Source organism: Protopterus annectens, chromosome 6.part0, assembly GCF_019279795.1.
Source record: "Protopterus annectens isolate FY-2018-M chromosome 6.part0, PAN1.0, whole genome shotgun sequence".
Lineage (NCBI taxonomy): Eukaryota > Metazoa > Chordata > Ceratodontiformes > Protopteridae > Protopterus > Protopterus annectens.
In genome coordinates, this window is record NC_056737.1 from 1,841,489,037 (window position 1) to 1,841,501,869 (window position 12,833).

At 41.6% G+C, this 12,833-nt stretch overlaps 1 protein-coding gene across 3 annotated transcripts in view; it reads right to left on the bottom strand.

Moving 5' to 3' along the window:
* Positions 1–12,833, bottom strand: part of STAT1 (signal transducer and activator of transcription 1) — a 1,683,855-nt gene that overhangs the window by 561,063 nt on the left and 1,109,959 nt on the right. For all 3 annotated transcript variants that reach the window (XM_044075195.1, XM_044075193.1, XM_044075194.1), the window contains one exon: positions 3,156–3,208. In XM_044075195.1, the coding sequence (XP_043931130.1) occupies positions 3,156–3,208 (53 nt within the window). The remainder of the gene's footprint in view (positions 1–3,155; positions 3,209–12,833) is intronic.

Below are 12,833 nucleotides of genomic sequence, written 5' to 3' on the forward strand. Positions count from 1 at the left end.
CTGCACATTCAGAGTTTAACAACATTTTCTGTTTAAGCAATGTCATGACATGTTGCTGATATTTAAGCATATGAAACTGAGAGTTTAAGGACCTTATAGCCAAGGTAGCAGATGTGTAAACCTTTTTTCCCCATCTATCCAGTGCCCTAGAATCTCTGTCAGAGGGGATAGGGTTTTTTGCAGCAGAAGCCTTAACTCCTTTGGGACCCTGAGAAATAGTTTCTGGGTCTGCAGCAGGGTTTTTAAAAAGGAATTTATGAGAGTCAGGAACCCTGTAGTATCGTTCAGGCTTAACAGGAGCTGGAGGTAAGGAGTCAGGGGTAAGACTAGACTCCAAAAACACATCATCTACAATGTCTAACACAGGTGGAATGGCTAGAGGCCTGTGTTGAGGTAGTAAAAGGAAATCCATGAGCCTCTTTTTAGATTCTGAAAAATCTTGGCTCTCCCAGTGGAAATGCTCCCTCATGGTATGCAAGGTTTTCCCAAAAGAATAGTCCTCTGGAGGAGAAGCTGAAGGCATAGATTCTTCAGCATCAGAATCCTCATAGGGGGAAGAGAATATTCCTGATCAGAAGAGGAATCAGAAGAAATAGAAACCTGATCTGAAGATTCATAGTCAGTCTCTTGCCTACGCCTCTTATCAAGAGGGGGATGGGAACCCCTGATCAAGGTAATTAAGTCTTCGACCATTTTGAGCATCTGTTTTTTGAGCATAGAGGCCTGTCCACGTGGCTCTTGAGTTTGTTTCTTTGCTTTAGAAGGTGCTTTAGTCTTGCCTTTGAAGCTGAAGTTGGTTTAATGTAAAGATGTTTAGGTCTGAATACACCCTCAGAAGCCAGTGCCTGCTCAGCGGCTCCGGACCCATCTGAGGGAATAGTATCCAAGGCTCCAATACCCTGAGTTTCCAGCGGCATGGCCGTCTCCATGTGGGAGTCGGTAGCGGGCATCAGGGGCTGCGAAAGCGCCTCACTGAGAACTGGCGACTGGCTTAGGAGAAGCTTTGTCGTCAGTTTTGGGCCTCGGTTGTTTATCTCTCTCCTTTTCTTTGCATTTTTTGTGAACTCCATTAGTCGGATGGCTATCCGTCGACATTTCTGGATAATTAAACCGGAGTCCAAAATAATTTAAAGCAAAATCATACCGACGCTTAATAGTGCGTTGGTGAAATCTAGCACAAAACCGACAACCAGGAACGTTGTGATCAGGGCCTAGGCAAGGAATACAGTAAGAATGAAAGTTCGTATGAGGCATTTGCTTTCCACAAGAAATACAATTATTTACTTTTTCTGACATCGGTCTGGAGCAAGAAAAAAAGTTTAATGAAGACTTTAATGAAGACTTCGGATCTGAAATTCAAACACGAAAATCTCAGGAGTCGGCCGACTGGCACTTGCGAACTGCTTCTGCTTCGGGCACCGCGCGGCAAGAAAGACTGAAGAAAATGGCGTCGCCGCTTCGTTTATACCCCTGATGACCTGACATCATGGAAGAGGAGATGGCAGCCGACGCAGGACCCAAGACTTTGTTATTCAGGCCGACTGAGGGCAACCTGCCAGCAGATTACCCAAATGTAATGACTGCAACAGTGAATACACTCGAACATCTACATTTATGGTAAGTGTACACAACTGTACTATTCAACCAGTACCAGAAGAGGAAAAGGGACAAGGTTTCTATTCCAGACTGTTCCTGGTACCCAGAAAAGACAAATCATGGCGTCCAATTCTGCATGTAAAGTTTCCCCAAAAGAAAAATCCTCAGGGGGAGTGGAAGAAGGAATGGAATCCTCTGCTTCAGAGTCCTCATAAGTTGGAATAGACAAATCCTGTTCATTAGAAGAGTCAGAAGAAATAGAATCCTGTTCAGAAGATTCATAATCAATGTCTTGCCTAGGCATCTTAGAAGGAGGGGGTTGGCTAATTAAATCTTCAGCCATTTTGAGCATTTGTTTTTTAGGCATAGGGGTCTGCACATGTCGCCCAGGCGTCGGTTGTTTAGACATAGATTTTGGCCTTAGTTTTGAAGATGGCGTCTGTCTAATATACAAATCTGTAGGCCTGGAAACACCCTCAGAAGCCGGTGCCTGCACAGCAGCTCCGGACCCATCTAAGATAGAGACATCCGCGGGTTCTATAACTGAAGCATCTTGCGGCATACCGGACTCCAAATGGGTCTCAGTAGAGGCCTGCGAATCAGAAGTAGCAGGTATCAGGGGCTGCGAAAGTGCCTCACTGAGTACCGGCGAACCGCGGACTGGCTTAGGAGAAGCGTTGCCATCGGTTATGGACCTCGACGGTCTGTCTCTGTCTTTTTCTTTGCGTTTTTTAGGTATTCCGGTAGTCGGATTGCTAACAGACGACATTTCTGGATAATTAAATCTTGAGCCAAAATATTTAGAAGCAAAAATATACCGACGTTTAATCGTGCGTTAATTAAATTTAGCACAAAACCAACAGCAAGGCACGTTGCAGTCAGGGCCTAGTCAAGGAATACAGCACAAATGAAAATCCTTATGAGGTATTTGCTTCCCACAAGTAATGCAATTATTAACTTTTACTGACATCGGTAAGGAGCAAGAAAAAGTTTCCTCAATGGAGTACTTAGCTTTTAGTTGAAGACTTCGGTTCTGAAACTCGAAAATGAAAATTTCAGGAGTCGGCCGACCGGCACTTGCGAACTGCTTCTGCTTTGGACACCGTGCGGCAAGAAAGACTGATGTAATGGTGTCGGCTGCATGTTTTATACCCCTGACGACCTGATGTCATGGAAGAAGGGACAGCAACTGACACAGGACCCAAGTCTTTGTTAATCAGGCCGACTGAGGGCAACCTGCCAGCAGATTACCCAAATGTAATGACTGCAACAGTGAAACATGAAGAACATCAGGACAGCCACAATTTCTGCCATGGCTTCAAAATGACAGGCATATAGGTAATAGGAAGAGAGACAGAAGCCTTTAGCAGTGAACCACTGCAGACCTGATGACAAAAAAAAAAAAAGAGCAAATTAGCAAATTAGACTGCCCACTAGTAGCATCATATGGGTAACTAAATAACTAATAACTAAACTTATTCTGTACTCATCCTTAACACAGTGTTTTGCTACTGTGAAAGCAATAATAACAATTTAATTCAGCAGATTTAGTTACTAACCTTGCAAAATCTTGTCCAGGGGATAGGACCATCAACATTTGCAGCACTTTGACCTAAAATACAATACATCAGCATTATTATAATGCACTACTTCTTAAAATTCTGCTTCAATCCTGGTTTCACACGATTGGGGTAGGGGACAAAGCCCCTGCATCCACTTATTTAACATAATCAACTTTCAGACTTTCCGGTAACTGAGGTAAAGAATATTTTACCACATTCAAGGAATCTCAGTCCAAGTGCATTTTTTACTTACAGATGTTTATACTCATATTAGCACAAAATATACACTAACACAAACACAACCCACTTATATCTTTCACCTAGACAACAAGACACAGCAGACTACAAAAATGTTGGGAAAAGATAACCACATATGACATTCTGCAAGAAGTAACGCAGACCTCTTGGTGCATACACGACAATCAGGGTAACTGGAGACTTTGGCATATAATGCAAAACTCTAACAAAAATCATTACTTTTGTCACTGAAGTTAGTGTCTGACCACCAAGCAGCACCAGTCTTTCACTCTAAGCCATAAATGGCATAACCACGGCTAAGTAAAAATTGTCTTAGCTAAGGTGTCACAAGTGGTTACTGCAATATAAATGGCACTAAAAATGAAGTAACACACTTCAGACCTTGCAAACATTCTCTGTTACTTGGACAAGTATGAAACTAAGCAAATGACCCAGCTGTGCAGAATCATACTTTCAGTAGTACTATGCCTGCTTTAACTGTTAGCAGAGGGTAGTGAGACCTACATTAGTCCCCAATGAACTGAAGTACTAATGCAAGAAACCTGAAGTCTGAGACTGCACCATCGACTGGCTCCTTACAGGAAATGTGAGATGAGATAGTGCAAGTCCCAACTGCGATCGTGACAAATGTAATGAATTCTGAAACTCACGGTTATACTTTCAAACTGCTTTTGCAGGAAGTTTTACTCCTCCCCTGCAACAAACATGTGAGAAGCTATGTCCTCTCCACCTCTTATACTTTTATACACTAACTCCAAGAACAATGTACCACATAATCCCCCAACTGCACTTACATTCTAGTTGTTCAGAGGATCACAATTATGGTCCTCAGAATTTCAAAAGAAAGTCCTATTAACCAATCAGCTGTGAAAATACTGAGTTTGAATTTGCATAACAACCTAAATCCAAGAGATGCCTTACTTTTTTTTTCAGTGACACTGGAAACCTTACATTAGAAACAGTTAACATAAAAAAGGTGTGAGGGCACAGCTCTCACAAAGGAGGTATGTGTGTGTGTTTTTGTGTATGTAAGTGAGGGGGTGGCTTCCTTCTAGACAACATATACATATAATGCATATACATAGATGTCCACTGTTTTCTCAGATTTTGATCTCTGAGAAAACACTTCGCTTAAGTTAGAGTGAAAACAGCAGGGGTGTAAGACAGGCATACTCTTTGTACTCTACAGAGTACATTTTTTTTCTGAGTACCAGTAACCAGGAGAAACACTGGGACATTATCAGGCCACATGTCTATAACAATCTAAATGAATGCCTCTGCCAACATGTTTATAGCTTACTTACAGACAGGATTAAGGATAATCATAAGGTATTCTTCAACTGCATCCACAATCTAAAAGAGAATGCCCAGCTATGTGCCGAACTGGTATTAGACGGTATCACTCATACTATACCGGAGGAAATTATCTGCCTGCTAGCAGACAGATTTGGTGCAAACTTCAACCCCCCCCATGTCCTCACCAGCCATACTTCAAAGCATACCCTATACCAGTCCTTGGCCTAGTATATCTAGAGATCAGGTCATATCTGCACTCTCCAAGGCCAAAAACACGGCCTCAATGGGACCAGATAACATCTCAGGTTGCTTACTAAACAATCTAAAACAGGACCTAGCGGACCCACTTGGCATTCTCTTTAACCTTAGCCTGAGAACTGGCTGTGTTCCAGCAGAGTGGAGAGAAGCAGCAGTAATCCCCTTACACAAAGGGGGGCCCACCAACCAACCCTGGGAGCTATAGACCCAGAAGTCTAAGCAGCCTCATCTGCAAGGCCATGGAAAGAATCATCATGGACCTTATCAAGAAGGACACAGTTGACCTTCAAACTCTAGACCCAACCCAGTTTGGCTTCGTTAGGGGTAGATCAAGCTTATTAAACCTAGCAGACTGCCTATCTTGACCTAGCCATGGCTTTTGACACAATCCCCCACTCAGGCATCACTGAGAAATTCTTCCAGCTGGGAATTAACCCTTACATCACCAGATGGGTAGCCAATTGCAATACCGATAGAACACATACCGTCAAAGTTGGTGACTCCACTTCTACTAGCAGACCTGGCACCAGTGGCGTACCACAAGGATCTGTGCTGGAATATTTACTGTTTGGAATCTATTTCTCGGAAGTCCAGGCTAAAGTAGATGGCCTTTGGCATACCAAGTTCATAGATGATTGCAAATTGGGTGAATTCATTGAGTCCCCAACGATGTTAACATATCACAGGAGGAGCTAGCACAGACAAATGACTTGTGCCAAGGCCATGGTCTAAAACTAAATGCAAAAAATTGCATTATTATCCCCTTTGGCAAAGTGGAATTCCCTGCTATGTACAATATTGACAGCACCTCCCTTTCAAACCCAGTGGTGCGAGATCTGGGAACACAGGTAGATGGCAATCTGAACTTCGACGACAAAGTTTCCACAATGGTAAAAAAAGCCCTCTACATTACACTTCTCTTAAGTAAGGGCATCGCATCCAGGTTTAAGGATGTTATAACTTCACTGTACTCGACCCTCATCATAGTACAATGTTCCCTTATGCATGTACCTCACCAGACACCTGCAGCAACTGGCGAAACCACAGAGGTTTCTCACCAAGAAAATATTGAGCCTCCAAACCATGACTTAAGTGGACAGACTGAAAGCCCAGTCACTGTACTCTGTATCATATAGGTTGCTTACAGGCAACTTGTGCCACGCCTATAGGGCAGTCTCTGACCCTGCCCTGATGGATATGCTGCAAATCTGCTAGTCAAATGGCACAAGAGTCACTCGCTCTAGGGATCTTAACCTAGGCTATGACATTAACAGAATATGCTGGAGAGACAGTTATATCTCACAGAGAATGTTGCTACTCTGGAATAAACTTCCAATTCACATGAAGCAGAGCTCCTCACTGACCCTATTCAAGCGCAACCTGGACAAATGGATGGGAGATGGCAAATTCACGCCGGGGGTGGCACCCGTGTCCCTCATGGACAGGGGTAGTCAGTGTTTATCATAGACTCGCACTGCGAATTACGTCCATCTAACCAAAAACAATTGAGGCAACTCGGTATTAACATGGATAGGCTTGTAAGGGTTCTACGGCCACTAGCCTAGTAACCTCCTATGAATCTATGATTCTAAAAACAATATTTCTAATGGTTTTTGACTGAGCAGCTGTAAATGTTACACACACTAAGTGTTGGGGGGGCAACAACCTGAGTGATGTACCCTTTTCATAAATGAGATGTGGGTGGGGGGGAGGCAATAAGATTTTGACAGTACAAAATGGCATTTGCCGACTACAAGCCCTAGAAAACATTGCTTCATGAGACTGCTGCACTCTATTTGAGGAAGTTTTTTTCTTACCCATTACTACACCATTGTGGAATTGGTATATAAAAGTTGGAGTGTGCCCCCCAATACAAAACATTTTTTAATCTGTTATGTGTAAGATTCAAGCAGTCAGAACCATCAAAAATATTTCAAAGCGGAAGTCTGTGTGTGTGTGTGTGTGTGTGTGTGTGTGTGTGTGTGTGTGTGTGTGTGTGTGTGTGTGTGTGTGTGTGTGTGTGTGTGGTTGGTGGGTGTATCATTTCTGGTCTGTCATCTCAACATCAGAAGCCTAAATAACAAGATCCATAGCCTACATGGACTCTTATCTGTTCACTCCCCTGATATCCTCTGCCTCACAGAAACTTAGCTAAAACCAATAACCAAAGATAACAAAATAACCCCCCCACAGACTGGACCGGACCTCCAGGAAAGGTGGCGGGGTAGCTGTAGTATACAAGTCTACCCTAACAATAACAATTGACACCCAACAGCCACCCCAATTTGGCAATGCAGAAATTCTCATCACCAAACTAATAATAAACAAAAATAAATGCAGATACATTGCTTGCATTTATATTCAACCCGGCAAGAATGATAATACTCTAGAAAATATCTTACACTGGCTAACTTCTAAGTATCCCCAATAAACCATTGTCTTGGGGGACTTTAACACTGATTGGAACACCTGTTCCTCTGAAACTCCCTCCACCCATTTAAACCTCCACGGGTTTACTCAGATCATTGCCATCCCCACCAGATTTAGCAAAAATAGAGTCAAAGACAGTATCCTTGATTGGACACATTAACAACCACCCCCAAAAGTACAAGTCAGGTACATTACCCTCTGATCTAAGTGATCACTGCCTTACTTATATTATTAGGCTCAAAGCCGACATTCCCAACCAGCCCACCTACAAAACTATAAGAAACGTCAGGAACTTTAACCTTGACAACTTCCAAAAAGAACTCAAAGCATGTAATTGGAATGTCTTGAAATTACTCCCATTACAAGAAACAGTTGAGTACTTCAATACCAGATTTCTGGCTATCCTTAACCACCATGCTCCTACCCTTACCATCCATGTAAAAGCCACAGTTGCACCGTGGCTATCTAAAGAAACAACAACCAAAATTAAACTAAGAAACAATGCCTGGGCCAGGTGGCATGTTACCAAAACCCCTATGGACCAAGTAAGATATCAGCAGCTAAGGAACCAGACCAAAACATCTGTCATTCTAGACAAAAAAAAAAGCACTACATCCTCCTACAGCAAAAATATCCGCTAAAACCTCAAAAGTTCTGGACTGGTATTAACAATCTTCTCCACCCAGGCCGTTCCTCCACTCCTACCCCATCAGTTGCCCTTGATAAATCCCCTGTAAAAATTGCAAACAGCTTCATCTCCTTCTTTACTGAAACTATCCAGTCTCTAGGAACCCATCTCACTCCATCTGACACAAACACCAGCTCTGGCACATCTAGACCTGATCCACCCAGCACCCAACCCACCTTTACCTTTCAAACAGTACCTACCAACCTGATCTGGACCTTACTCAAAAAGCTAAAATGTACTACACTAGCTGCCGACCACCTCCTAGCTGAATATCTTCAAAAAGCAGCTGATGCCATAGCACTTCCCATTCCTATTCTGATCAACAGATCCATCTCAAAAGGATCCATCCCAGCAATATGGAAAATATCATGTTATACCTCTCCATACAGGAGGAAGTTCCACAGAATGATCTAACTTTAGACCTACAGCCATTCTTTCACCACTAGCTAAAATCATGGAAAGATGCAAACACAAACAAATTATGCCCTTTCTTATTCAAAACGGAAAGCTCACCGACTCTCAGCACGGCTTTAGGCCATTCCACAGTACCACGACGGCTCTTCTATCTTTCTCTAACATCATTAATCTTCATTGTAACAACAAGCTATCTTCAGCACCCTTCCTAGATCTCTCAAAAGCTTTCCATATGGTCAACCATCAGCTACTGCTCAATACCCTACAAACCATCGGTTTAGACCAACATGCAATACAATGGTTTCACTCCAACCTAAACAGTAGACAGCAGGCTGTACTATGGCAGAGCAAGCTGTCATCCCAACTTCCTCTAACTCTAGGTGTCCCACAAGGGTCCATACTAGGTCCCCTTCTTTTCTCTATCTTTATCAATGATCTGCACAACACCATCCCAGGAGCCACCTGCATCCAATATGCACATGACAAAATGCTAATATACTCTGCCTCCTCTCCTACATAACTTCTAACCCTCACCAGACCACTTTCAGCACTATGGATACATGGCTAGCTAATCGCTGCCTGCCTCTAAATCCTAACAAAACCAAGCTACTACTTTTCTCCTATAACCGTAGAAGTTCTCCTCCTTCCTTCAACATCAAATCTAGCAATGACACCATTATCTGCCCTGATGACCACACAAAGCTTCTAGGCATAATAATAGACAACAACCTTAAATTTGATAAACATGTCAATCACACTATTAAGTCCATCAACAAAAAACTTGGTTCCCTGTACAGAGCCAAACCTTTCCTCACCCCCACTAGCTAGGGCAGCTACTGCAAGATCACACCTCCTCTCTATCCTTATGTATGCATCCCCTGTACTCACCAACCTATCCAAAAATGATCTCAAAAAATTATCAGGATGTTACAATCATACAGCCAGATTCGCTACTGGCATGGCTTTTAGGACCCACCATTGCCAGAACCTCAAAGCACTGGGATGGCTAGAGTATCCCACCCTTCTACAGTTCAACCAGCTTATAGTAGCGCATAAAATACTCCATCAACCTGATAACACCCTTGCCCTCAAAAATATTCTCACCCCTCATGGTGTCCCCAGGCCATTACGCTCAGCTGATAAACTAATGATATTGACCCAAAAATCCAACAACTCTGCAGGCGATGCTATATTTGCAAACCTCAACCGGTAAAATCTGGAATCTACTCCCTACCTCCGTTACCAAGGAAACCTCACTACCCCTATTTAAAAGAGAACTCAAAAAATACCTCACATCTCATTGGCTGTGCTCTTGTTCTACACCTAACAACTTCACTAATACATGTCTTGCTAAACAACCTGCTGTTTAGCCAAGTATCTATGCCTCATTGCATTTGAATGTCTAAGCATTGTGAATTATGAGATCTGATTGTATTCTATGTTCACATTTTCTGATATGTCTTTGCCAATGAGATATGTCTGCACATTGTTTATATTGATATCTGCCTGTATTCTTTGTCTATATTTTTCTAAACATGTATGCCTGAGTTTATCACAGTGATGTATGTACTGTCTCTTTTTTGGTATGTGGAGCTTTTCTCCCTGGGCCTCTGCTGAAAATGGACATATATCCAATTGGACTATCCTGGTCAACAAATGTAAAATATAATAAAATAAATAAATGTATAAATACACACACACACACACACACACACACACACATATATATATATATATATATATATATATATATACACACACACACACACTTATGTATGTGTATATACATACATATATATATATATATATATATATACACACACACACACATATATATATATATATATATATATATACACACACACACACAGAGATGTATGTGTATATACGTACATATATATATATATATATATATATGGTTCTACCTGACATAAACCACACAACACCGACAACCACATCACCGACACCACATATTCGACAGTCCATAAACATACACAAACACAAACCCCATACACTGCACACACCACAATACCAATTAAAAACAAAACACATCCCCATTCCACACACACACACACACACACACACACACATTGTCGATGTTCTGCCACTGCGATGTCGATGTGTAGAACCATATATATATATATATATATATACACACACACACACACATATATATATATATATATATATATATATATATACACACACACACACACACACACACACACACACACACACGTACACGCATGCACAAATATACACAACCATACACATAAATGAACATGTGTGGATGTGGTTTTGTATTGTATGCTGAATATTTGAGTTTCACATTTGTTATCCTGCATTTCTGTAAATCATAATGTGAAATTTGGACAGTCACTCTACATCTGAGTATAGGTTTTTCAAGGGAAAATAATACAGCTTATCCCAATTTTAATATATTAGTTACAGTAGTTATGTAATGGTCTATTACAACAACCTTTTAAAGCCCTTATTGCTACTTATAAGGGAAACAAAAGTTAAGAACTTTGCATATCTGTTACTCTTTATAGAAATACGCATATTTAAGATCTCAACAAAGGGCTCTTACAAATGAGTGAGAAAGAAATATTTATGTGACATAAAGTGTAGATATTCTTAATCAACCACCAATACTCATCCTCATTCACATACATACAGGAAACAAAAAAAAAGTTACACACTTCACATTGTAAATTATACACTCAAACCTAACAAAACTACTACACACACAAACCAAACCCACACTTTAATTAAATTAGGGGAAAAAATGTCACACACAAAATAAAATTTAAGTTGCAAACAAACATCTAAAAAGCTGTATTATTTGCAAATCAGATCCAAAACTAATCTATACTAAAAAAAAAAATAGAGTAATCAAAGCACAATGGTGAGTACATTTCTAACACATGCAAACATAACTGTCAGTACATGACCTCAACACCAAAACATTATAGAAAACATAAAAATTATTAAAATTTACCTCCGTACAACAGCAGAAAACCTCCAACAAGACAGCTCATTCATAACATCTACGGAACCTATGTGAAGCTCTCATCAAAAATACCATGCAATTACTGCATTTCATTAAAATGAATACCAAAACGAATTCCAAGGCAGTACGTCATCCACATCTGGGTAACTCAGTTCATCTCTCCACTATGCTACTACAGGCATATAGGCCTTGTTAATCAGAGGAAAGCCATCCAGGAAACAAATAAGTGTATGGCCAGAAGGAGCAGTCTCAGCACTCCAGGACTGCTTTGAAAGAACAGACTGGAATATATTCAAGGAGGCAGCTAATATGGACCAGAAAATTAACCTGGATGAGTACACAGAGTCTGTGATGGCCTATATATCAAAGTGTGGGAATGATGTGACAGTCAACAAGAGTATCACCACACAAGCAAATCAGAAACCGTGGCTGACAAGTGGAGTGTACGAGCTCTTGAAGGCACACAATGCTGCCTTTAGGTCTAAAGACAAAGATGCCCTTAGGCAGAGTGAAACTAAGTAGAGGAATAAGAGAGGCTAAGCGGGCCTATAGACAGAAAATCCAGGGTCAATTCTCAGACCTGAGAGACTCCAGGCATCTGTGGCAAGGTATACAATCTATATCAGACTACAGGCCCCTACCTTCAACACCTACTTCACCAGGTTCAAGAAGGGAAACAGTACAATGGCAATGAAACTGCCCACCAACCAAGAAGATGAAGTGCTCTGTCTTCATCCAGCGGATGTTCAAAGGGTGCTGCGACCGGTAAACCCAAGAAAGGCAGCTGATCCTGATAACATTCTGGGGCGGGTGCTCAGGGACTGTGCTGACCAATAGACTACTGTTCTCACTGACATATTCAACATCTCCCTGCATTAAGTCACAGTACCCAAGTGTTTCAAGAATACAAACATTATACCACTGCCCAAGTAGTCTTCATCCTCAAGCCTGAATGACTACCGCCCAGTAGCTCTCACCTCCACTGTAATGAAGTGGGTTGAGAGATTGATCAAAGACTACTTGACATCAAGCCTTCCTGCAACACTGAACCCATTCCAATTCACTTACAGAGCCAATCACTTGAAGGCAGATGCCATCTCACTGGCACGTCACTTGTCCTTGGCACACCTGGAGAAGAAAAACTGCTATGTCCACATGTTATTTATTGACTTCAGCTCGACCTTTAACATGGTCATCTCCCAAAATCTTCATAGGTTGGTACTAGGCTATCAGCCTTAGGGCCTATACAAGCCTAGCCATAACAATTCCCTGGCTATTTCTTCCCAGAATATTTACTTCCTGGTCCCCTGTCTAGCAG